We start from the raw sequence: 26,238 nt of genomic DNA, 5'->3' as shown, positions 1-26,238 counted from the left end.
GATTCTATGAGAGCATAATAGAAAACCAGTAATGAAACGCTGTGCTTAGTGCAGATCACTTTTGTACCATTGTAAGTCTGTTCCTTGTGTTCCTAGGGGGACCAGATAAAATACCGTCCTCCTAGAGAGAGTCTTCGGCCCAGATTTTTAAAGGTATTTAGGTGTTGCTGCGCTTAGTGTTGCAACACCCCCGTCTCAGTTTCAGAAGTGATTTATGCACTTGGGAGCCTAAATCCCATTTACTGTCAATGGGATTTTGGATCCCAAGTGCCTAAATTCCTTTTAAAACTGAGACATAGGCTCCTAAATGGGTTAGGCGTTGCAACGCTGAGCACAGCAACTTCTGTCAAAATCTGGGCCTTAGTGCTTTTCTAAAGACGAAGCTTCTCTTGTGAGCTAGGAACTAGTATTGTTCTCAGTACACAAATGGGGAAACAGAGGCATAGGTCACAGGGGAAATAAATACCAGAGCTGACAGTAGAAACTGAGGCTTTGATTCACCAAAACACTGGTGCCCTTAAATCTAACACTGTTCAGCAAAATATGTCAACGTGTGCCTGCGTCCCATTGACAAGGGGACGTAAGCATGCGTTGGAAGTTAAGCATGTGCTTCAGTGCTTAATGAATTGGGATCAAAGTCCTGACACCCATTGTTCTAACCATTAGCGAATACATGCATTCATAGATATTTTTTTTAAGCCAGAAGGACTATTATGATCATATGGTCTGACCTCCTGTATAACACAGGGCAGACAATCTCACTTGGTAATTTGTGCATCAAGCCCATATCACATGGTTGAATTAGAGCATATTTTTTTACAAAGAGATATATGGTCTTGATTTAAAGTGACGGAGAATCTGCCACAACCTTTGACAAGTTTCAGGGGGTAGATGTGTTAGTCTGTATCCACAAAAACAACAAGGAGTCTGGTGGCACCTTAAAGACTAACAGATTTATTTGAGCATAAGCTTTCGTGGGTAAAAACCTCACTTCTTCAGATTCATGGAGTGAAAGTTACAGATGCAGACATAAATATACTGGCACATGAAGAGAAGGGAGTTACCTCACAAGTGGAGAACCAGTGTTGACAGGGCCAATTCAGTCTGGGTGGATGTGGTCCACTCCCAACAAACAGATGAGGAGGTGTCAATTCCAGGAGAGGCAAAGCTGCTTCTGTAAGGAGCCAGCCACTCCCAGTCCCTATTCAAGCCCAAATTTATGGTGTTAAATTTGCAAATGAATTTTAGTTCTGCTGTTTCTCTTTGAAGTCTGTTTCTGAGGTATTTTTGTTCAAGTATCGCTACTTTCAAATCTGTTATAGGATGTCCAGGAAGATGGAAGTGTTCTCCCTCTGGCTTTTGTGTTTTACCGTTCCTGCTGTCTGATTTGTGTCCATTTATTCTTTTACGTAGGGACTGTCTGGTTTGGCCAAGGTACATGGCAGAGGGGCATTGCTGGCGCATGATGGCGTAGATCACATTGGTAGATGTGCAGGTGAACGAGCCCCTGATGACATGGCTAATGTGATTAGGTCCTATGATGGTGTCACTAGAGTAGATATGGGGACAGAGTAGGCAACGAGGTTTGCTACAGGGATTGGTTCCTGGGTTAGTGTTTCTGTTGTGTGGTGTGGTGTGTAGTTGCTGGGGAGTATTTGCTTCAGGCTGGGGGGCTGTCTGTAAGTGAGGACTGGCCTGTCCCCCAAGGTCTGTGGGAGTCAGGGTCTGAAAAAGTGAGGTTTTTACCCACAGAAGCTTATGCTCAAATAAATCTGTTAGTCTTTAAGGTGCTACCGGACTCTTTGACAAGTCGTTTCAATGATTAACTGCTCTCCCTGTTAACAGGGCTCTTCCTCCCTGTATAATAATAATCTCCTCTCCTAGATCTTATTCCTAGGATAATTCTGCATTCACTTAAAAGACCTGCGACTGTGTCCTTCGCTGAAAGCAGTGGTCTGGGGGGAAGACTGGGATCAGTAACAAAGCATATGTAATACAGTGGATCAGGTCTTTGGGAGTTTATTCTGGACTTTGTGGATAGGCAGGCAGTGGGAACACAATCAATATAGCTGATAATTATGTATCTCATTACTGAGTCTGTGTTTTGATTTTAGGCGCTCCCCTTAAGGTGGGACAACAGGTGCTAAGAGAAATCTCCCGATTTTTACTTTTTTAATTTTTACACCTTCCATGGCTATTGAAACTCCAGGTTTTTTTTTTTTTTTTTTTTTTTACACTATGCTTTAAGGAGAAAGGATTTGAAATTTTTTACTCTTTCTTTTTTAAAGTCATGAAAAGAAAACCCCAGGCATGTACCTTCTACATGAAAGAGACCAGCTTTTTCCTGAGCCCAGGCCCTATGCATCCTTTAGGGTCATTTAGAAGCCTCAGAGCTCTGACATTATTCAATCCGTTGAATCATTTCCTGTTTTCTGCAGGTTTTGAAGAATGCTGCGGGGCAGGCTGGAAACATTTGCAGATATGGGTGAACTTAGTGCTCTGAGGCCATGGGAAAAATCCTGGGTTGCTAAGTTTGTGAAGAAAGATGAGCCATGTGTGGGTGTTTGTATCAGACTATGTATAATTGTTAAGGTTAGAGACATTTATTATGGTGGTTTTTTGCTGATCAGGTAATTAAATTGTTCCAGAAGTCCAATAGTTACAGCACTGTTTTGTCAATAGTATAGAGCTAGTGTCTTAGGTATCAGTGGATTTTAGAGTTATAATGTTTTCCTGTTTAAATGAACTCAGATTCATACATTGAAACAGCTGACAAAGGCAGAACCTTTTGAATCTCTCCTGGTCAACTACATGTCATAACTTTGCCTAAATTAGTTTATTGCCGGGTTCATGATCAGAGCCAAATGTTAACCACCAGAAATAATAGCTTCTGTTTGTAATAGAACAGGGGCAATAAAGGAGCCACTATCTCATAGTTGGAGATCTCAGTGAAACAATTGTCTTTGTTTCACAAGGTCATAGGGGAAGGTCATATAAGATTTAGCACTTTATGCCCTCGCTCTCAAAGTGCTTAACAAAAGGGGGTGAGTATCCTCATCTCTGTTTTACTGGTAGGGAAGTGGAAGTGCAGAGAGACAATGTGACATGCCCAGAGAGCCCATAGCAGAGCTGGGTCTACAGCCTACATCTCTTGACTCCTCGGCTGCTGATGTATCCACAGGATCCAAGCTAGATACTTAGGCTACTCCTACAGTTCGGACGTGGATTGGTTCAAGCTTCATAGCACGGTAGAGTAGCAAAAGCTGAGTGGGAGAGGGCAGTGGCGTCCTACCAGGCTCTAATGAAGAGTCTTCTCAGTAGCCGTGTCTACACTGGGTCTCAACAGCAAAAAATTCTCCACTGTGAGTACCGCTGGCGCCTCTCCTCTGGCGCTAGCAATGGGAGCCCTACTGTAACCAAGACTGCATGGACGTTGGGGTTCTTAATGCTGCCTCACTTAGCCCCATTCAGAATAGGGCCAAATCTTGGTATTCGAAATCTCAGCAGCTGCGGAAGCCTTGCCTACACTATGGCCCTACTGGTGCTCACCCCAGTGGTGCTGCAAGGGGGAGGAATTCCCAGTGCAGGCAAAGCCCCAAAAAGCCAGATTCTGCAAGCCTTCCTCATGCGAGCAAGTGCAGCCCGGTGGTAGAGCGAACTTCACACACCCCTACACAAAGTCAGAAGTGCTAATGATTGAGTCACCAACGTGAAAAACGGGAGTACTGCAGAGGGGAATTGGGCTAAGTGATCGGAGGGAGAGACTTGTCAGTTTTCTTAAACAGACCGAGGGTGAAACTGGCAGGAGCCTTAGTGAATGAGGAGCCTAAGTCTCACCGTGAGTCTCCCCAGGCCCAGCTCATCAAGGGGATATAGGTGCCTAAATCCCTTTGGCAGTTTTGGACCCGAGCTACTTTTGCAAATGGAACGTAGTCTCCTAAGCCATTTCGGTGCTTGTGAAAGTGTCACCCCAAGTCTAGACAACAGTGTGTGTCTCTGTCTGGGAGGTGAATCTCCCTCCTTCACAGCCTGCCGGGAACCCGGCGCCCCTGGGAGCAGACGGGGGTTGCGATGCATGTAGCCGAGTGGTAGTTACTGAAGCTTCTGTGATCCCTGCTGCAGCCTCCTCATTTTAACCTCTCAAAGTGGTTAAAATAAAACTGTGAATATTTAGCTCCAGCTTGCAGCTGGTCTCTGCAGCCCACAAAACCAAACAGGCCCCGTCCGGCTGACCAGCCGGCCGCTCGGGTTTTTAAGCCCTTTGTGGAGCGTGTGGCGTTTCACCGCGCATTCACTCTGTGCCGAGTCTGGGATCTCTTGGCTGCTTTCTGACCGGTCCTCCAGCAATGTCAGCCTTTTATTCACTTGTTCTTCCTGGAGGCCAGGCCTCAGGTGATCCTCGTGCCTTCGGGCCTTAAAAATCTATGGGTGAAATCCTCACCTGTCGTTGAAGTCCATGGCAAAACCCCATTGACTTCAGTGGGGCTGGATTTCACCCTTGCAATCTAATGTGCCCGTGACATGTGTGCTGGAACCAGAGTTAGCTTTCCTACGCAGTGAGAGCGCACCTCCCCTGTGAACCGCGAGCAGCTGCGGGAGAGATGCTGCAGTCTGTAGCTCACGAAAGCTTATGCTCTAATAAATTGGTTAGTCTCTAAGGTGCCACAAGTCCTCCTTTTCTTTTTGCGAATACAGACTAACACGGCTGCTACTCTGAAATCTGCACGGTCTGTGGCCCTGTCAGTGAGAGAGCTGTAGGTGCAGGGAGATTGTTTCCCAGCCGTGCCAGAGACAGGAGAAGGGACTGAGACATGGGAGTAGGGCTGCATTTGGGTGCAGGAGGTTAGAACCTGCCTTGTGCAAAGGGCCATGGTGGGATTTGTGCCCAGAGGTGTCCTGGCAGCCTGGTTCTGAATTCCCCAGGGAGTTCATGTAAAATGACAGTGCCCTACTTCCGTCCCACTCGCCTTCAAAATAGGGCTTAGACAGCACATGCAGACGGTCTGCAGGCCCTCTGCTGCGGGACGGATGTCGCCTGTCAGAGTGGGAGCTCTGACACCCCCACCCGCACGCTGCAGCATGCTCCCTACCCCCTCTCCATGCTTTGTGCTGGTCCTGCTCTCCTAGCCAAGAACAGGTGGGGCCGGGCGGACCACGCAGGCCCCTTGGGAGGCATTTAGCGCCGTCCCTTACAGAACCCATAAGAGCTGAAATGCCACTGTCGGTGTTGAGTGGTTTGACGGGAGCCCAGAATCCGAGCTGGTGGTTCCAGCGAGCAAGGAGAGGGCTTCCTCTCCTGGCCCTGCACCCTTTGCCCACCCACCTAGGGTTATCCGCAGTCTAGACTTCAGAGTAGCGGGGAGTTTGTGTGCATGGTTCCTTGGACTCACTGGCCCATAGACTTTAAGCTACTGGCAGTGCTTAGTTTGTAATGAAAGAGGTGCTGGAGCTGAGCAATGTTTTACATTCATAAGTGATGTAGCAAGACCAGAGGTGCCAGGACCATGGACTGCCAAGCCCAGAGGTGCCAGGACTCAGCCCTGGCACCAATTAAGCACTGGCTCCTGGGCTGTCCTCCTTCAATGTTTGGAAAGTGCCTAGCATGTTGTGAGCACTACTACAAATCGGTGAGTAGTACCAACTCTGGGCTAGATCCTCAGCTTGCCTCAGTCGGGGCAGGGCCGGCTCCTCAGCTGGTCTGCATCCGTGTAGCCCCTGCTCAGGATCTGGCTGTGCGAGTCCAGGGCAAAGATTCTCAGCTCTTCTAGGGCTAATAGCTCAGTGAAAAGCCCAGCTGAGACGCAGCAGTGCAGCCGGCTGAGTGTTGGAGCCAGTTGCTGCTGAAGGCAGCTTCGTCTCTGTTTAAAAGAAAAACAAACCGCCCACGGATTGTCCTTTGTTTTTTGCTATTTTGTGTTTTCAGCCGCATTGTTTTCCAGCTTGCCCGGGCAGGGTAATTAAACCAGCTGCAGCACAAGGGATATCTCCGGGAAGCCAAGCTTGGTGCTGCGGAGAAGAGGGGGAGAGAGCTGACTGTCCCTGGGCTGCATTCCCTGGGCGGGTTCCAGCCCCGTCAGAACCCAGTGCGAAGCCCAGAGCCTGGGCTGGCTGTTGCTAAAAGACAACAAACGGGCATTGACTGGAGCATGTCGTTGTCCTCTCGGGGGAGACTTGAACACGTCCGCTGCAGAACCTTTCTCATGTTCCCCAGGCCGAAACTCATGGGGTGCTTTAAAGGAGGATCTGGGAGTCCTCTCTGATGGGCAGGGGGCTTGGTGGGTTTTGTTTTTAGATGTCAGACAGGCCAGGAACTTCATTTCTATGAGTTTTGCTTAGTTCAAAGCTGAAAAAGGAACTTACTGCTTAAAAAAATGAAGCCATGTCATGTCACTTCCCTGCCCACAACAGCCTCAGGCTCAGTAAAGATACAGCCTTAAAGGATAGGGCATGAAATGAATTAATCCAGTTTGTATTTCTAACTGCCCAGGCAATTGTTAGGAATGCCAGACGAGTGTGAGAGTGTGTGTGTGTGTAACAAATTGTTTTGAATGAACATCAGTTTATTGCTTTATAAAAGCCAGTAATCCAGCGTGTTTAGTCTTCAGTCCACAGTCCTTCCCCGTTTACGTGCGGGTATGTAAATGTAATGTCTGTTAAATTTTTCATGCATAACTTGTGTTCAAGCAGGGTCTGCAAACAGAGCAGAGGTTGAACACAATACCTGACTAAAGCTGTCCCACTAGTGGACAGTACTAGTGGACAGTACAAGTGACATGTTGTCTTTCCAGAGAACAAAAATAGGGCCCTGTAAGGTTATCCTGCCAGATTAGGTCCCATTCACAAATTATTCAGGAAGGCTTCCCTGGTGCTCTATAGGAGTAAAATATTTTGTATACCCGTGTGTACTTGCTCAGGGTCATGGTGACCACCAGATTCAGGGTCAGGAATACAGTTCAAACAAGATCTCACAGACACTGTCCTTTTGCATTTCTAATGAAAATGGACTCTAGGATTTCAGAGCTTTTTTAAAAAAATTCTCAAACCCGCCTTACTAATTTGGCCCCTCTAAGATATATTTATAAAGCAGAATGGGTTATAGTCACCTGCTACTTCCCATTGTCTTGCTCTGATGTATCACAGTGGAGCAGAGCTATATGAATAATGGATTTTTTGGGTCACTGGCAATTCTGAAAAATCAGAAAAAAATTCATTTTGAGTCAAACAGAAAACACAACTTTTAGATTTTTTGGGGGGACATCACAAAGTTAGATCAGTTGTGTGTGTGTGTGTTTGTTTGTTTGTTTGACCTGAAACAAAACATATTGTTTCAATTTCAAGCACTCTTAATGTTTTAAATAAAATTAAAGGAAATTTGGAAATGAAAAGCTGTTTAAAATAAAACCATTAATTGAAACATTTCAAGTTTTTTCAGAACTGTTAAAGGTTTTTTCCAGCCAAAACAATTCCTCAAAATCAACATGAATTTGCTAAATGTTTTGGTGTTGTGGAATCTGAATTTTTTTTGCTGAAAAAAGTTTTGGTCAAAAAATGTCACCTAGCTCTAAGAAGCATTCTTTGCTTGATATTCAGGTCCAAAAACTAAAAGACAGGCAAACACAAACATCTTAAGAAGTGGTGATATGCAGCTGTTCTTTCACAAAAATGATTGTGCAAAGTTAAGTCCTGATTCAGCAAAGCACCTAAGCATGTGAGTATTAGTATTTGTTTGTATTTTGGTGGGGCCTGGAGACCCTAGATGCATTGTGATAGGCCCTATATAAACACATACAAAGCAGTTCCTGTTCAGAATAGCTCACTGTCCCACTGACTTCAGAGGGCTTTGGATCAGACCCGTATTATTTTCCGGAGGAAAAATCCCTTCTTTAAAAGGATAACAGAGAAGAGGTTAGAATCCCGTTAGTAAATTCACAGCTTCCTCATTCCACTAAGGGATGTGCAGCCTTTTATCGTTACAGAATCTTCTTGAGTAATTGGATTGTTTACATGATGTTTTTCCTGTCATCGAACCCTGGGGTGTTATCAAGAGGTAATTATTGTCTTGACAAGGGAGCCAGGAAATGGGAGAACACTTGAAAATTGATTGGTCTCTTCACTGCCTTTCATATTCTCCATTCAAGATCTGTACGAGCGCCGTATTAACTTGAGCCAGCCAAACAGGATTGGGCCAAATGTTAGATTCCCTGTGAAAATGAATTGGTTTCACGAACCCTAATGTGAACAGAAATGTGTGCTCATAAATGTGGCTGAAAACACTTTGTCAACTATGTTTCCCTGAAACATTACGAGCACTGAGTCCGGGAGTGTGGAAGAACTAGAAAACGAATTGGATTACATGATTACTAATATAAATTATAGAATTATTTTAGCTTAACAGATGGAGAAACTGAGGCAAAGGATCCGGGTGAATTGCCCCAGGGCACATTGTGAAGTGGTGGCAGAGAACTCCTGACTTTCTAGCTCCTCCCCCCCCCCCCCCCCCCCCTTGTGCTGGCTGCTCCAGGTGATAGCGCTGCCCTTAAAAGGACTTTTATCTTGATAGTGACCCTTTAACATGCTCCCTCAGTTTGCAGCAATTATTTTTACTTTGTGCAGTTTGAAAGTGCCATGGAACAAAGTGACCCGCCGTAAGCATGGAATTCTCCTCCGCTCCGTTGTTGTCATTTTTTAGTCTGAAAAACAATCTACTGAGCGTACTAATCTGCGATGGCTCTGCCCTGAAGTTGCCCTTGACGCTAGCCTTGCCGCGCTCTGCAGACATCCAGCATGGAGCGCAAGGCGGGCTGCTATCGAGGCATAGGCTATAGATCATCTGGCAAATGGAATTATCACTCCCCTGTCATCGCCAGCACGCGGCTGCTTCGTTCTCGGTTCAGGGAGGGCCGCTGCGGTACTGGTCCCCCGTGCCTCTGTGGGGAGTTTTGGCAGCGTTTTGCTGCCTGTTATTCCACTGCCTATATCTGGAGATGTTTCTGATGTGATTAAGAGGTTAGGGGAAAAGGCGACTGAAGACATTTATGGTGCTTTTTATTTCACATAAGCCTGACAGGATGGGAGCAGGGAGGGATTCTGGCTTCTGATCGCTTGGGGAGCAGCCCTTATCTCTCAGATAAGGGACAGCGGTGACAATGCAAACCAGGGAGGAAAATACAGCTTCACCCTCTGGTTTACATTGGGCGCTAAGGGGCTGCTAGCAAACAGGAGTGACCAGGGGTTGACCTTCCGTTTGAGTCCATCCCTAGACACAAGCAAAGGCTTCTTGTTACAAACTCCTTTAGGTAAAGATGTTCTGTTATTTCCCCTTTCCTTTCAAGCAGTCCCATGAGTAACAACTATCCACCTCCATTACAGCCATCCCTTGTCACTGATGTGGTGACCATCCGATGAAGTGAGCTGTAGCTCACGAAAGCTTATGCTCAAATAAATTGGTTAGTCTCTTAAGTTGCCACAAGTCCGCCTTTTCTTTTTGCGAATACAGACTAACACGGCTGCTACTCTGAAACCTTTTATTCTTTTGTACAACATCTTAATGAGCTCCTGGGGGTCATATTCCATCTCTGACTGATTAAGTATCAGTTCAGAGCTGATTGAAAACTTTCCCCAACACAATACTATTTTTGGACAGAAGATGCCCTTTTTGTGGAAAAATGTTAATTGTGGGGAAAAAAAAAAGGGTGTCAGCAGCTCTAATGTTCCTGTAGCTGTTGTCGTGCTTAAGTTGTGTAGCAGCTGGGTTTACCTAGGGTCATTTTCCTTACCTGCAAATGGTGATAATGCTTAGCTACCTCTGGGGGGAATTGTCAGACTGAATTAGCTAATAATAATGGGGAGCGTTCATCGAGCACTTTTCATCCCTAGGTCTCAAAGTGCTTTACAAAGGGAGGTCGTTGTCATGATACAGATTGGGGAAACTGAGGCACAGAGTGCTAAAATGGTGTGCCCAAGGTCACCCAGCAGGCCAGTGGCAGAGGCGGGAATAGAAAGCAGGTCTCCTGAATTCTGCTTTAGGACACACTGCTAGTGTTTGGAAGGTGCTTAGATCTGAAGGGTGGGTTCCGGATGGTATCTGTAATGTTGCACAGGAAGCAGCCAATATTAAAAAAAAATGTTTATTTTATAATGATCCAAACACCGTAATGACGCTAGTGTAATCTGCAGGGTATCGGCTCAGTTCACTCCTGTACAGAGGGCCAGCACCAGACCTATGCACCCCTGGGGACCCATGTAAAGACCTCGACATAGAAGACTGTGTCTATGCCTAGTGCTTGCCCCCAGAATTGCACCCTACCCTGGGCAGTCTGCAGCTTTCTACCCAGCACCGGCATTGTTTTGCCGACAGTTAATCTGCTGCTTGTGCTCTGCTATCGGGCGTCAATACCAAGGACTGCAAAGTAATTCATGCAAAGGTGCTTGAGTCTCCGGCTTGCCTTCTGACTGCAGCTAAATATCATCGTTCGAAAGGAGGCTGTCCCCTTGTGTGTGCAGATCACAATCCAATACCGGCACTAAAGACAAAGCCGTCTGTTGTTGGGGAACGGGTCACTTGGGGGATTTGGAATGGCATGCCAGGCTGCTGGGTAACTTCAGACCAACATTGGTGACCTGCATGAAAAAAATTAGTGGCTTTAGTCCAGCCCCTTACAGACTGATTGTCCGCATTGTAGTTGGTACTCGCATAGGTGCTGGAACTAAGGGTGCTGGGGGGGGCTGCTGCACCCCCTGGCTTGACGTGGTTTCCATCATATCCAGGGTTTACAGTTTGATTCAATGGCTCTCAGCAGCCACACAGTACACATTGCTTGAGCACCCCGGGTACTAGTGGATCTCCGCTTCTGGGCAGCCCCGCAGGAGTGCCAAGCATTGAATGGGCCAGAGAGATGGGGATGAATTTGACTGCACCTGCTCGTCTCAACAGGGAAGCTCAGTTGGTTTCTAAATCTACAAATTAGATCTTCATTGCGTTTTTCCTCCGAAAAACAGCTTTTTGACTAAAACAAAAAATTTCCACAGAAAATTTCCATTTGGGTTGAAACTTTGGTTTTTCATAAAGAAACAAAACTCTCAATACTTTACCAAAGCTGGATTTTAAAAAAAAATTTTTTAAGGAAAACTAGAAAATTATTAGCAAAAAAAAACTTTTGTTTTTTTTGTTTTCAATCAAAAATCAAAAATCATCCACAGGAAACTTCTGCAATTTTTGGAGCAGCTCTAATCTATATACACCACCGCTCCATTGCTAATGAATGAAAGAGAACAGTCACTGGTTTTGCAGACCCTGCGAAACCCCAATATTTCCTGCCCCCCCTCCCCCCGCTGGTTTTGAATCGTTTCTGAGCAGAGCCATGTGAGCCCAGTTATTGCAATAAAGCAATTTCTTTCAGGGCTCACGTGAATGAGGGAAAGTGCTAAACATACCACGTGCTCCTGACATTTTAATCTGTTGCCTACAGCAAGCTTTTATATAGTCAGTGTTTACATTCCACGGCCTTATAATCGCTTCATGGGACCCCAGGGGACAAACCGACATGTTTCTTCGAGCTGCACTGGCGAGACAGGCTCCCAAATTAATTTTACACCAAAATAAACAGAAGAAACCCTAGGATAGAGGATAGAACAGCGGGTGAGCAGCGCTCCGTGGTCAATCCAGACTAAGCGCAGTGAAAAATAGCTGGTGAAAAGTTGGTGGCAAGTAGAAACCATTACAGTGACCGCTAACACTGTCTGCTGTTGGTTAGAGCAGTCCTTTCCATCCAAGCCTGCCTGGCAGATGGCTTGACTGTGAGTCAATGGCAGAACTGGGAAGAGACCCCAGGAGTCCTGATGTGCCGTCCTGTGCTTGAGTTCCTCCCCTGAATAAATAAGCTCCATCGTCCCCACACGTGCGTCCCAACACAGCAGGTGGGCTGGGATACAGCACCCAGCATTTAGACATTTCTCCAAGCTCTGCATCCCTCTTGGATCTGCCCAGCTGGCCGGAAAGTATGGGTGAGGATGGGCTTTTTCAAGAGCTTCCTGATCCCAGCCAGTCTAGCGATGCTGCAGGAACAGGCTTTGCAGCGAGCGAGGGGCATGGAAACAGCTGCAAAAATTAGCAAGAGATGGGAGACCCTTCAGAACCTTCCTAATGAGTTTTTTTTTGGGGGTGGGGGGATGGGATGGGGTTTGCTGTTCAACCCCAAATGCTTTGCTTCTCGCCGACTGAGGGGGCAGCAGATAGGGAGCTGCCATGATGAGCGACGTCCCCATCTATGCCCAGTTGTTCCCTAAGCCTCTGCTTAGCAGCTGGGGGAAAGGGCTGGCTGATCAGTGGTGGGAGTCACGCTGCAGGCAGAGTGGTGGGGCTGTTACCCCTTTGAACATGGCCACTGTGTGAGGAAGCTAGGGACGGGCCCCATGCTTCGTACCGCAGCTGCGTGTGGCTCTGCACCAGGTTCATGGGCCGTTTCATGGGAGTCGCACGCTCTGATTTCCATCTCATCAGAGGAGACGAGTCAAGGGCTCCAGAGCATGCTCAGCCCTGCCAAGGACGAGCCGAGCCAGCTCCACCGATTGCTAACAAGGGCAGTGACATGTCTCAGCTGGCCCTCGGCCTAGCCCCACATTCACCCCCCGCTCCTCCACAGACCCAGGCTTCTCTCGCTTTTAGCATGGACTTCACAGGCCCAGACTCAGCAGGCGAGCCAACATACATGGGCCCCTGGCAGGTTGAGATGGGCGGGGGCCGGAATTCAGCCCTGCTGGAAGCCAAGGGGACCTGGTTTCATGGAGTGGCTCGCCGGGACCATGGGAGTGCAGTGACTCTCCTCGGGCTGGCAGACGCATCACCAGCACTGAGTTAGAACCTCCCTAGTCCTTTATCGTTTGTGGAAAACCTTTTCCTCCGTGTTCTTGTGGGAGACACGGCTAGAGTCTGGGAAAACCACAGTGTCTCCTGAAGGCTGGACAGAGGGGTTCAGAAAGCCCCTTTGTGCAGTAATTCAAGCCGCGGTACCCAGACCCCTCTCTCTCTCTTTATCTGAGCATAGGTTGCTTTACTCCTAAAAGATTACACTACAGGTGTCTGGACACATTAGTTGTACCGGACGCGAAAGTGACTGGGCAATAATAGTCTGGTGTCTCTACCCCTCTGCCAAAACCAAGGATCTCTAAGTGTTTACACGTGTTAATAAGTGAAGTTCCACAACTCCTCTGAGCTAAGGAAATATAATCTGCCTCTTATCGATGGAGAAACTGGGGCTTGGTATGGGAAGTGTTGGGTCTGAGGCTGCAAAGCCAGGAATAAAGTCCAGGCCCTCTGTGCGTTAGCCCCAAGACTTCCTTCTTCTTAGTCCTCACAGAAGCTAGTTGGCGTTCCTCCCTGTCCAGGGTTCTGCACATGCTTCTATCAGCAGACAGGTTTCCGTAGTGCCAGACGCAAAGGCAGCACGTTCAATGTCATCGCCGTCGTCCGGTTTCATTGCACGCAGACCTCGCTCTTTTGGAAGGTCTTGTTCAGTTTCTTAATCATGACTCAGTAAGAAGAGACTTGCACAAATCCCTACAAAGCAACACCAGCAAGTTCTCCATGTTTTTTCCAAGACCATCCCAGAAATGTATGGACCATATCAGGGGCCCCATTAAGGTCCATAGCATGCCCTTTATCCACATGTCCTGACAACTTAGGGCACTTTTTGCAAGAGTGAGTGTGCTGATCGAATTGCAGTATGGACAATGCCATTCTACCTCCCTAAGTTCTGCCTGCAGTCTTCATTGTATAAAGGGCAATTATTCCATGGCCAGACGCCGAACCCATTGCACAGAATTCCTGTACAGTCTCCATGGCGCATCCCAGTGAGGGGGAGAGTGATCCTATGAGACAGCATGTGACTGGCTGTTAGGTTCTTCAGGATCCTTGCGAGTGAAAGGAGCTCGGTAAAGGGAAGATATTATAGCCATGTGCAGGGGCTGCTGACGTCAGCAGGATCAAGGGCACTATCCTCCCTTAAATTAATAAGTAAGGTTAATGCATTGTCTCCTAAATCCTGTGTTCTTCAAACAGGCTTTTGTTTCTCTGTTTCCTTTTCTGCTGGGACGGGAGCGTCAGACTCCTGTGTTTAGAGGGGGGAGTCCAAATTAATGGGTATATTTTATTTGAGCAGTTTGTGATTCAGGAAATGCATTTTTCTTTCTTGTATCAGAATGGAGTCGGACAATTGGCTTTTTAAAATAGACTCAATTAGAGGAAATACATATGTTAACGTGTCCCTGTGTAGCTGGGAGAGGAGGGGGTCAGTATCTCAGATAGGCCGCTTCTTTGTTGGTTTTGTTTCTAATTGTTACATCTGCTTTTTTTTTTTTTTTTTTAAAAAGCAGCAAATATAACGCTGTGTCTTTCATTCTCTTTCACCAGGATGTCAATGGACCAACACAGGAGCTGCATCCGCGTCTCTGTCACCTTAAGAAAGGCCCCAGTGGCTACGGGTTCAACCTCCACAGTGAAAAGTCCAAACCTGGGCAGTTCATCCGCTCGGTAGATCCCGATTCACCGGCCTCTAAAGCAGGCCTCCGACCCCAGGACAAGCTTGTTGAGGTAGGGGCTTGACGGCTCCTGGCAGGCAGACGGGTGGTGGGCTGGAAGGAACGTTGCAGGGAGGGAATCCTTGTTCTCTCCCAAAGATGTTGGTCATCATAACCCAAGCAAACGGTGCTGAGGTCTGGATCCTCAAAGGTATTTGGGGGCTGAATTCCCATTGATCTCAATGGAAGCCAGGCGCTTGACCACCTTTGAGGTCGTGTTGGGTTGAGAGCAGTGAGCAGGGCTTCAGTGGGTTCATGGGAAAGATTCCTGGGCTCCTGCTTTGTGAATGCTGCCTGGTGCACTTTGCCAAAGAGGCAGGTTGGCAGGAAAGGAACTAATCAGCTTCCAATTTTTATGAACCGTAACCACCATTAACATGCTGCCCTTCCTAGGGCCTCCCACGTGGGGATCTCAGAGCATAGTGCCTACATCAGTGAATTAATCCTCCGAGGCAGATCAGTGGTTCCCCTATTGTACAGATGGGGACCACAGAGAAGGTAAGTGGCTTGCCCAGTGTGTCACATGGAGTCTGTAGCAGAGCTGGGAACTGACCTCGGATCTCTTGAGGCTTAGTCCAGTGACTGACCCCCCAGAAGGCCATCATTCCACTTCCTCTTCTGTGTTACAAAACCCCAGCAAACCTTCCCATGGCAGAGAAAGTGAAGGAGTCTCTCTGGGACAATGCATTTCTCCTTTCAAGCATCCAGCAGCAGCTGGCTGGCTGTTGTAGGTACCACTGCAGAGAGTGGTTTTGCAATCCTACAATGATGCTTCACTCTTTCAGCCAGTGCAGCTGTCTGGCTGCTCCATCTCCTTGGAGGGAATCAGTCTCGCTTCCCTGGATTAAGCTCTGCAGTTGATTAAATGCAGCCAGTCTTAATCACTGGTCTGAATTCTAAAGAACAGTGCTAATTGCCCTGGTTAGCTAGAGCCGCCTTCTGCCCATTGTATCAGAGGGTAGCTGTGTTAGTCTGGATCTGTAAAACTGGGAAAGAGTCCCGTGGCACCTTATAGACTAACAGCCGTATTGGAGCATAAGCTTTCGGGGGTGAATACCCACTTCATCAGATGCATCTATTGCATATTCACCCACGAAAGCTTATGCTCCAATACGGCTGTTAGTCTGTAAGGTGCCACAGGACTCTTTGCCTCTTCTGCCCATTGGTGAGGAGTGGAATGCTTTAAGTGGCCTTCAGAGAGCCAGCTGCTGCCACAGGGCTTTCTTCATCCAGCCGCTGTGCTTTTCTCAGCTGTGCCTTTTGGGCACTAACCCGCTTTGGGATCTCCAAACTTGCGTGCCCCTTTTACACAAAGATTGGGGATGAGCTGTAAAGTCCAGATCTAAACTTCCCTAGTTTGAGGGAAGTGTGTGTCTGGATCCAGGGATTTGGCTTGAGCCCAGACATCAGCAGGAAACAAGCCCAGTCTTTGGTAGCATCTCCCTGCCAGACACCGGAGTAATGTGGAGCGAAGCTCAGGACATTTGCTGCTTCTTCTGCAATGTCAGCCGCTGGGCTGCCCCATGATGCACCTGTGATCCTTTTAAATAACATCTTACACAGCCTCTTCCATCCCCAGAAGACCCAGCACATTTTGCAGATGATGGACAGAATTCTCTCTGCTTTGCACTAGGGGTCTCTTGCAAGTTCCAGGTAGTAGCTTCCACTGACCTGTGTGAAGTGGCATCAGCCAAATGTAGCTAGAGAAGCCGTGCCAGAAATATAGGAGAATTTTTGACCTATGAGTAGCAATCGCTTTACCTGTCACTAAAATGAAGCCACCTCTGGAGTGGTGTATGGCAGCTGTTTAACAGCACACAACATTGCTACCACACCACAGTTTAGGACAGGAAATGAAGCCTAATGTAACCAGTTAAAACTGTAGTAACAAACTATGCAAATAGACTTTAAAACATGAAATTGTGGATTGTGGTGGGTTAGTACAAAAATCATCCTTTAAAGGAATTTGCTCTTCACTTAATTGTGAACAATAGAAATATTTAAAATGGCAGAACCACCTTCCCTTAAATGTAATTGCTTTAATTTAATTAATGTAATTTTTACTACTCTATAAGAATGACCATTAAAAGCTCTGCATGCTCTTGACAATATTTTTAAATTACACTAATAAATAAACAGAGCTGTCCATTAATCCAAGATCAAATTCTCCAGCAGCAACTTATTTTGTCATTATTTAAAATTTATATCATGGTAGCACCTAGAGACCATCCAAGTCAGAGCCCCATAGCTTGGTGCTGTACAAACCTACAGTAAATTCCAGTCTCTGTCCCAAAGAGGTAGTTTAAACCCTTCCCCTGGGATCCCACACCACCACTACTCAGCCCTAGCAACCACCTTCCAGGCTAGGGGTCAAAGATGGGTCTTGCACATGCTCTGAAGGTTAGCAAACTCAGACTATTACTTACCAATAGTGGAAGTGTGTTCCAAAGGCCCGGCAGGGTGAGTGGGGAGGAGTGTGCACTGAGATACAGCAAAGCACTTTGCCTGGCTTTAAAACCATTAATAATCCCATCGACCTCAATGGGGACTACTTGTGCACTTCGTTAGGCACGTGCTGACCGGCTTTGCTGAATTGGGGCCTGCCTGCAGTCTGTCTCCATGAAAGGAATGTATTAATTGGTGCTGGGGTGTGTGAGTGTCTCAGATTATCTTGATTTTTGGAGAGAGACAGTCGTGCTCTAAATACCGCTTGAACACGAATGCCTGGTTGCAGTGAACCCTGCCTGCGTCTTGCCCTGACACCAGGTGTTCGTCAAGGGCTGAGCACTCACTTTCCTGGCACCTGAATGTTTAAAGCATAAAGCCGTGCATATGTCTGGGAGGGGGAGCACTAGTGGAGGGGGGGCACTTTATGGCCGAGCATTATGTCACTGCGTGGCATCTTATTATTTATTTATCCGTCCCTGGCGCAGCCCCCGACACGCACAAAGAGGCAAGAGGCGACCTGGAGCCTCCAGAAACCTGATCCATGCACTGGCTCTTTGGGCTTAAATAAATATTTGATGCTAAACAGCTCCCCTGTGCTGAGGCGAGCCAGGGATTGTGGGTAAAGAGCTGCCCCCTGCCTGGGAAGGCAGAGCCTGCAGGGAGCTGGGTTTCAAACCACACCTCCACATCAGCCTCCCCGCTCCACGGGAATCCGGGAATCTCTTAGCTGGCCCAGACGTTTGTTTAATCGGGGGTGAGCGCCAGGTAGGGTGACCAGACAGCAAGTGTGAAAAATCAGGACAGAGGGTGGGAGGCAAAAGGAGCCTGTATAAGAAAAAGACCCAAAAATTGGGACTGTCCCTATAAAAGTGGGACATCTGGTCACCCTAGCGCCAGGCAGTAACTGATGTGAACTGAAAAATCTCACCAAAGCCTCATAGGGGTGGGGTAGCCAGGGTTAATAAAGCCAGGAGCTCCCTGATCCGAGCCCTGGGCGATCCAAGATGCTCCCATTCCCAGCCTTAGCCACCCTTGGGCCCCCATGCCAGCCGTGCCCCGAGACCTGAATTCACAGACGGGCAAGCTGCTTAGCTTCTGCGGCAAGAGTTATGGAGAGAAGGTAGCCCCCCTTGCTAGGGGATGGAGAGGAGGCAGAGAGCCTAGGTGTGCATTAGTGTTAGCTGCAGCTGTGGCTGGCCCTGGTACCAGTGGGCCAGGACACTGGCCCTGGTTTAGTAGAGATGGGCCCTGAATTCACCCCTCTGAGCCAAACCCTCCCAAATGTAGGGATGAGGTTGAGCTTCCCAGCCAGCCCCCATCTCTAGATTTGTGGAACTAACTAGACCCCTGCTGTTTTCTAGGTGTTTCTCTCTCTCTCCCCAGCCCCTAAGTGGGGTCTCCACCCATTCGCTAGACAGGGTCCCCTCATGATGTGATGCTAAATGGTGATGCACCAAGAGTTCGGGTGTCCATGTGGCAATATAACAGCCTTTCGGGGAAAACAAGTTTTACCCAGACATATATATCATGACCTGTCTAGTCTGGTATCCTGATTCTTGCAGTCACCAATACCTGAATGTTTAGGGTAAGGTGAAACCCCACTCAAAGGTACTTAGCCGCCCAGGAGTGAATCTGGAGTTAGATCTTGCTCAGGTCTCCTTGGGTCCACTCCAGGCTCTGCTACTGACTTGGTGTATAATGCTGGGCAAGTCGCTTCACAACTCTTTGCTTCAGTTTCCTGTTTATAGCTGGGGGAAGGTAATACTGACCTGCATTAGGTCGGGGGTGGAAGACAAAATATGTTAATATTTGTAAAGTGCTTTGAAATCCTTGTATGAAAGGCACTGCAGGAGAGTAAACTGCAGTGCTGTGATGATGTGGGGCTGAAAAAGTGATTCAGTGGGTCAGAAAGGAAGCAGCCGATGCCCTGAAACATGACATTTAAGTTATCCTGTCCTACATGCGTAATAAAGATATAATTGATTTTAAAATTATCCAGGCCTTTTAACAGAAACACCGTCACAGGAGCTAACGACCTTTTTGCAGGGAACGATATCTCAGCGCTTTAGCTCACTCAACGCTCATTGTGATATTAGAGTAGCTAGATGTTTTTAGCGGGCTGGATAATTTCATTACCGACTGTCGTCGTAGTACACGTTTCCAGTGAGATGATCGACTATATCTGTTGTGCTACTGTTAGGACTAAATCAACACATCTGGTTTGAAATCTACTGAGCCTTCTTTTTAAGATGCAAAGCGCAAATCTGATGAGGAATTGGCGGTTTGAGGTTTTGTAACCAAATGAAAAGAATGCGATTAAACAATTAGTGCTCAAAGTGGTTCACTGAGCGGACCCAATGGAGACGGCTGTATCTAGAAACAATGAGTGGCTCGGCAGCACCCGGATCTTGTCACTCAGGACGCAGAGTGTACTCACTCAACACCAGGAATAATGGTTCGCGGTTACAATTGTTCCTCCTGTGTTGCATGGAATAATGAAGAGAATAATTATCTCCGTCCTTTACAGGCACCAATTAGCATCCAACAAAGGGCAGCAATTAATCACTGCATCCAGTATTCGGAGAGAGATGCACCGCTCTGTTTAGCCAGGGCAGACATGCGAGCAAGTAGGCAATCCTTTTCTCCAGTGTGAGGGTTTTGTCACACTTTTTAAAGATGGCCACGTGGCATTGCCTCATGAGTGGGAGACCTGCAGTAAAGTCCTGACTGCAGCCATCCCAGCTGTGGAGACCTGGTCTTGTGGAGAGAAAGGACCAACCAGTGGCTTGGACTGGGAAGGGGAAGATACTATTGGGATCAGTTGGGCTGTGATATAGTCTTCCAAGGAGAGAAGTATTGGGGGCTTAGGCCCTTTAGAAGCACACTAGGCAAACCATTGGAGAGTATGCTGGAGGGGACTGCAATGGCCAGTGGGGGTAGATTAGGTGTGGCCTAATGGACTTTGTCCCCCCTGACACCAGTGATAGAAGTAGAAGAATTTTAAAAGCCCCTTGAAAGCTGCCCAGCTGGTAGGAGACTTGAGTTCAGTATCAGAGACACCTGCTCCCATGACCAGTGGAACATGCACATTCAGGACATGGGAAAAAGGCAGAGGTGACCTGGGAGTTGATGGGACCTAAAGGAAGATGCTCTTGCAGGGATCTTTCGGTGGCCATCCGAATGAAAGTTCACCAAGCTCTTCTCTGGGTACAGTTCTATCTAACTTGCCTGTGCGTTCAAGGCAAAACCTACGACGAGCTTGGTAGGACATGGTGGCTAGCATGAAAGGAAGAAGAGTCTTTAGCTCTTGTGTCCCCCTATCTTCAAACCCAGAAGTGGGGAGCATCCCCTCTTGTTGAGGGCTAGCGGAGCCAATTGTTGGTTTGAGGGCCAGGAACTGGAGAACCAGCATCATTCCTAGGGGAAAAAATTACCTTTGAGGCTGTTAATTTAGCTGGGAAAATGCACGTGTGGAGTTATTCCAGCTGGTGAGGTGAGGTTCCTGATGTGGTCGTGTGCAGCACCACGCATTTTACAAAGAGATGCTCGGGCTTTTGCACTGAGGCTGGTACGTAAGCTAAATGCTGCTCCCCAACAGTGCTTAGGAGATAAACCTCTAAAGTTGCTGGTGCCCTAAGGATGGTGCTTTTTGCGTCGGTGTGTGACCTACCCAGAAGCATTCACGCCCCTGTTGTCCCTTTGCAGGTGAACGGGATAAATGTGGAAGGCATGAAACACTCCGAGGTTGTGTCAAACATCAAGTCCAAGGAGAATGAAGCCAAGCTCCTAGTGGTGGATCCCGAAACAGATGAATACTTCAAGAAACTGGGGATAATCCCCACGGAGGAGCACATAAAAGGTGAGACCATCCTTACTCCCAGGTGATTGTACCCTGCTCTCCACAGTTATGAGCTTGGGGTCGGACTTTCAAAAGTGATTTAGAACCACAGGTCCCAGTGACTTCCTCTGTCAGTCTAGGTGCTGACTAACTTCTGCTAGTTACCTGAGCCTCTATGAGGTTTTTATAAATAGAAATAACAATACTTTCCAGGCAATCCAAACATTTATATATTTTTAAACAATTCATAATTAACCCATGGAACTCCCTGCCACAAGATCTTAGGTAGGATTCAGAAGAGAATCAGACATTGATATGAATAATAAGCATGTCATGTATAACTAGTTAGGGTAAATGTTTCGAAGAGACATCAATCCTCATACTTCAGGACATAAGATGAACACTAACTGTCTGAGGTTAGGAAGAAACTTCTACTAATAGCAGATTATTATTACACAATTTCAGGCATTTCTTTCAGTTTCCTCTGAAGCATTTGGCATTGTCAGAAGCAGGCTATCAAACTAGATGACCCATTGGTCTGATTCAGTGATGACCGTTCCTAAGTCCCAAAGACAACATGTCCCATATATGAGGGAGGGGCAAGGAAGTCTGGAAAGGGACTCAGAATAGAGCCTGCAAGTTATTCCACTGTTGTCCTGGGGTGTATTTTCTCTAACTTAAAATGTCTGGATTTGGACACCAGAGGAAAAAATGTAAAGATCCTTTAACTTCTCGTAGCCTTTAGGAAGCATGTGCATGTATGCATATGTACAGACACACAGAGCAAGTGCCATGTGTACGTGAAGGAAGACATTTCACAGGACAGCAATAGCTCTGATAATTGGTGCAATAAATATTATCCTTGCTGTTGGGAACTAGCAGAGAAAGCTGCCTGTCTACTATCTGACCTGTGGAGCTGCAGACTCCTGTGCTGGGAGAGATCTCTGCATTCCACCAAACACATATTTCCCTCCTTGCTGGCTCGCTGAATGGGGAGCTCTGTTTTTCAACACAGCTGTTTCTTATCTAAACTGAATTCTAGCTCAGGCAATCACTTTGCCCTTTCAAGTATTCAGTGGAGAGAGCTGTCCAAAAAACCAGGTCAAACAATTCTAAGATCCACCCGGGGGAAAGTCGTGTCAGATGCTCAGAATTCAAAATGGGAACAAACAGGAGATGATGCGAGAAGGACTCTGCTGTTGGCACAAATGATAATGAAGCCCTTGTTTGCTGCTTGAGGAGGTGGAACCAGAGTTACTGAGATACGCATCATGTTCAGTTACCTCTTCAAGCAGCGTGTCCCAGCATCAAAACTCAGACTGCAACACTCGACTGTTTTGTCACCTTTTCTTTGCAGATCTCATGATCACTAGGAATCGGGCCGGTATAGCTGCGAATATAGGGACAGATTGAGTTTAAAAACACCCAACAATGCAATCTGGGTTTTTGTACCACCCTAGATCTCAAATTAGGATGGTTGTTTCAAATCACCCTGGCTTTCGCTGGGTCACTACTTGTGCAGACTTTGCCGGGCTATTGTTTTCGGCTGTGCCAGTGGCTGAATCCTGAAAGCTGGGCTGGTAGATCTTTAGGACAGTCCTGAAATACTTTTGGCATTGGCACGATGTCACGACAGACATGGTGATGCAGCGCCTTGCTATTAGAAGTGGCCCCTTTGGATTTTCATGGTTTGGAAATTGCCCCGAATTTACCCCTGGCACATTGGCATTGAGCACTGTTAGCTCCTGCTTTACTGGATTTTGTGTGCACCTAATTATTAATATTTATTACGATAGCCTCCAGAAGTCCCCATGGGGACCACGGTCTTGTTGTGCCGGGTGTTGCACAACCACACACAAAACGCAGTCCTTGCCCAAGAAACTGACAGCCTACACAGAAGGATTACCTATTTAATACGGGCTGTTCTGTGATGGGCACATCTGTACTGTCTGTTGATTGCATCTCATCTGTTCCAAGCTTCCTTCCTAACAGGGATGCGAAATTGTTGACTGGCAACTCATCTAAGTTGTTGCCCTTCGTTAATAGTGCACGATAATTGGAGGGCAGTGAAAGATGTTACAAAAATGCAAAATGACTCCAAAACCAGGTCCGTTCCCCCCCACCCCCCCACCTACCCACAGGTACTCATTTTATTGTGAAATTGACAAGGTGACAATTGCAGCAAAGAATATTGCTTGGGCATGTAAGTATTCTAAGTCCAGGACAGTCTGTTTTTTTTTAGCAAAAATGGCTTTGTGTTGTGTTTGATTCAGAAAAGAAGCGACTTCATCCCCAAAGGATCCATGAAGTGACTTTTTGTTGTTTTTTGGTGGGGGGTGAAATCAAATGAAATGGGGCGGGGGGGATTAAAAAGAAGCTGGGTCACAGAAGAGAAACCCAAGGGAATGAATAGGTTTTTGTAGGGGCTCATAAACAGCCTGGGTGCAGTCTATGACTCCAGGAGGACGTACATGCCTCACTTCATATGGCCGGCAGAGAGTGCTCCACTCCATTAACCCTGGAAATGGGAAAGGCGTGTGAGTTCCCAGGGTGGGTATGCTAGAGGAAGCTCTGTCTGACACATGTCAGTCTCAGGTTAAATGTATTTACCAGGGTTTTACTTTGCTTGGTCTGTAGGTGGAATTCCTCAGCCTATTTCTAATGGGTCTGCACAAACCCAGGTGAGTGTCTGTCCTTGGCATCCTATTCTTATTAATCAGATAGACTCCAATTGCTGGAAAAAGCCTAGCAGAGATCTAGCTATTTTGAGAGCCAAATCTGTCCAAGGAGCAATGTCAACATCCCAATTCACCTTGTTTTGGGACGACATGTGACCTTGTCATCAGAGTGGGGAGCTGGAGTCAGGACTCCTGGGCTCTCATCCCAGCTTTGCCTCTGACTCACCTTGTAATCTGGAGCAAGGTGACTGCCTCAGTTTGCCCAGCTATAAAGTTGGGATGACCACTGCCTCAGGGAGGGTTCTGAGGCTTATTTAGCTTAATTAACATATATTGAATTTGATTACTTCCCTCTGCAGCTTTTAATTCAAAGTTGGCCTCTCTGCTCTTTAATTTCCTGCTCCTGCAACATGCAGAGAACAGGAGTCGTTGCTAAATGAGAGTGGAGACACAGGGCAAACTCTGCTCTGGGGTAAGTGGATGGAGCTCCATCGACGACGATGAATTGTAACTGGACCCTGCCTCCACCAGGTCTGTGCTGGAGGAGAGCGCCTATATAATTTGCTAGTAAACACTTGCGTTTTTTTGTCACTTGAATTTACAGGTTCCTCTCTCCCCCCACCCCCCTTCAGTCTTTGTTTTGCAGCCAGCCATGTGTTTGGTGTTATTCTCCACTTGGCAGAATTGGCTCTGATCTGATCTCATGAGGCTGTAAACGCCACATAGTGTTTTTCATCTCACTTTATGCGTGTATCTGCAATGTACATATTAACATTTCCATTCCCAGCAGCTGAACGGCGGATCCATGTCTTCATCCCATAGCGATCTACAAAGTCCTGAGAAGGAATCAGAGGTAAAAATACATTTTTACAAATGTTCTTTTTTCATATTCTATAAACATGCATATTAAATACCCTTTCAGTCTTAGGTTCAGAGTTGGGTATAATTGTATTGTACCTTTCTAAACTCACCCAGCAGTTAGACAACAAGATTTCTTCTTCATTGCCTGCCCAAAACTAACATGTAGTGTTCTTGTGAGCTGTTAAACAGCTTCCAGCCCAGAGGTGGGTGCATTTCTATGATGGGTGAGCAATCTCTATAGTTTCTGAAGTAGTTCTAGGATCCCATGGGATGAAAGATGTTGGGAAAATGCAATATGATGATGTTGCAAAAAATGTTAATGCAGGGAAAATAATCCACTGAAAACTAGCAAATGAAAAAACCCCAAACCCACGACTAAAACATGTAATTACATTTTTTTTTTGGGGGGGGGGAGAAACTAAAAACCATGATGACTTGTTCTTGCTTTAAGCTGTGCAGAAGCTAAAATGTGCAGGGTTTGATTAAATGGAGTTTAAAAGGACTACTGAGAGGCTCAAATTACTTGGATTGCTTCTGTCTCTTGTGAGTGAACCACTGACTCCATGTGCTGGAGTCCAAACTGTGCATTCTTTCCACTCTTTGTCAGGGGTACAGGAAAGCTTCCTGGTTTCATGTGGCCTCTGCCAGAGGCAGCAGATGTCCCATATTAATACAGACAACAAGTTTTGCAAGGATTCTGATGCACCGTTGTGCTGCTTATTTGTTTACTTAGTTAGGCCCCCATCCTGTAAAGACTTAACCCCTTTGTGTACTGTGAAGTCAGTAAGCTAGGCATGGTGTGTAAAGTTAAGCATGAGTGGCTTGGAGGAGGAGGGCTTTACTGCACAGCATTATTTGGACTTCTCAGCATGTTTATTCCAGTTAAGGACACACAGAAACCAGCAGTTTTAGGAAGCACAATGCAGAACCAAGACTTTCTATAACCTAAATGTCACAAGTCACGCTTTAGCCTAAATGATTTAGCACCCAAAAGGGAAATAAATGGGTTAGAGGTAAACTTGGGTCTAAAACAAGGGACAGGTGAGAAGTAGAGTAATAACTGAGGGAGACAATTGGTTACCTCATTAAAAGGGTTCACTGGTACCGTTGCATTAGCCTGGTATAAGGTTTAAGTGAAATGTATACATTCAGCTAATTTTATGCCTCAAATATAATCATATTAAATACAGTTGCATGGAAGGATTTTACAATATCTAATAGGTATAGACATGTTTCATTAATTAAAAAATTGAATACAAATTTCAGGATTATTTTTTTAAATTAAACTGTTCTCTACCTACTGAAAAGCTAGACTTTTTGTAGTATTGTGCTAAGGCCTGAGAATCAGAATTGGACACTGAAATTGATCACTCTTTCATTGTTCAAAGTTGAATGAAAGATTAAAAGCAAACACATGGCTTAAAAGAGAGAAAAGATTAGATTTATAACACTTCTAATTTTACTAATTTAGCATGTGGTTAGTAAAAGAAGTAAGTGATTTCTAAAGTTTTGAGTTGTGTCCTTTAACTTTCATTCTTGTCATGCCTTGGAATTGTTCACTAAAAATAAAGAAATGCATCAGCCAAAAGCCCCGATTTGGAAAAGTGACTTGACTCTGGATGTCTCTGATTTTTGTGCCCAACTAGAAACATCCTAAAGAGCCTAAAATTTCAGAAAATACTGAGCACCCACCCTCTGAAATCAGGTCCCTTGAAGGTGTCATATATTGCATGTCTAAAAATGTAGGCACCCAAAATAAATCACTTTTTAAAAAACCATGAACAAAGTGTTCTAAAGTTAGGCATCTGAATTCATAGTTAGGTGCTTAATAAAAGTGAC

General features: G+C 46.4%; 1 protein-coding gene across 2 annotated transcripts in view; it reads left to right on the top strand.

Annotated features, from left to right (window-relative positions):
* Positions 1-26,238, top strand: part of NHERF2 (NHERF family PDZ scaffold protein 2) — a 97,743-nt gene that overhangs the window by 66,616 nt on the left and 4,889 nt on the right. Inside the window, exons 3-6 of one of the 2 annotated variants that reach the window (XM_073361717.2) lie at positions 14,408-14,587; positions 20,728-20,881; positions 23,498-23,541; positions 24,329-24,391. In XM_073361717.2, the coding sequence (XP_073217818.1) occupies positions 14,408-14,587; positions 20,728-20,881; positions 23,498-23,541; positions 24,329-24,391 (441 nt within the window). Of the gene's footprint in view, positions 1-14,407; positions 14,588-20,727; positions 20,882-23,497; positions 23,542-24,325; positions 24,392-26,238 lie in introns of both variants that reach the window. The other variant, XM_073361716.2, reaches the window with a different exon arrangement.

Source organism: Lepidochelys kempii, chromosome 10 (assembly GCF_965140285.1).
Source record: "Lepidochelys kempii isolate rLepKem1 chromosome 10, rLepKem1.hap1, whole genome shotgun sequence".
Lineage (NCBI taxonomy): Eukaryota > Metazoa > Chordata > Testudines > Cheloniidae > Lepidochelys > Lepidochelys kempii.
The sequence above is the reverse complement of the archived record's forward strand: the minus strand, read 5'-3'. Positions and strand labels throughout refer to the sequence as shown.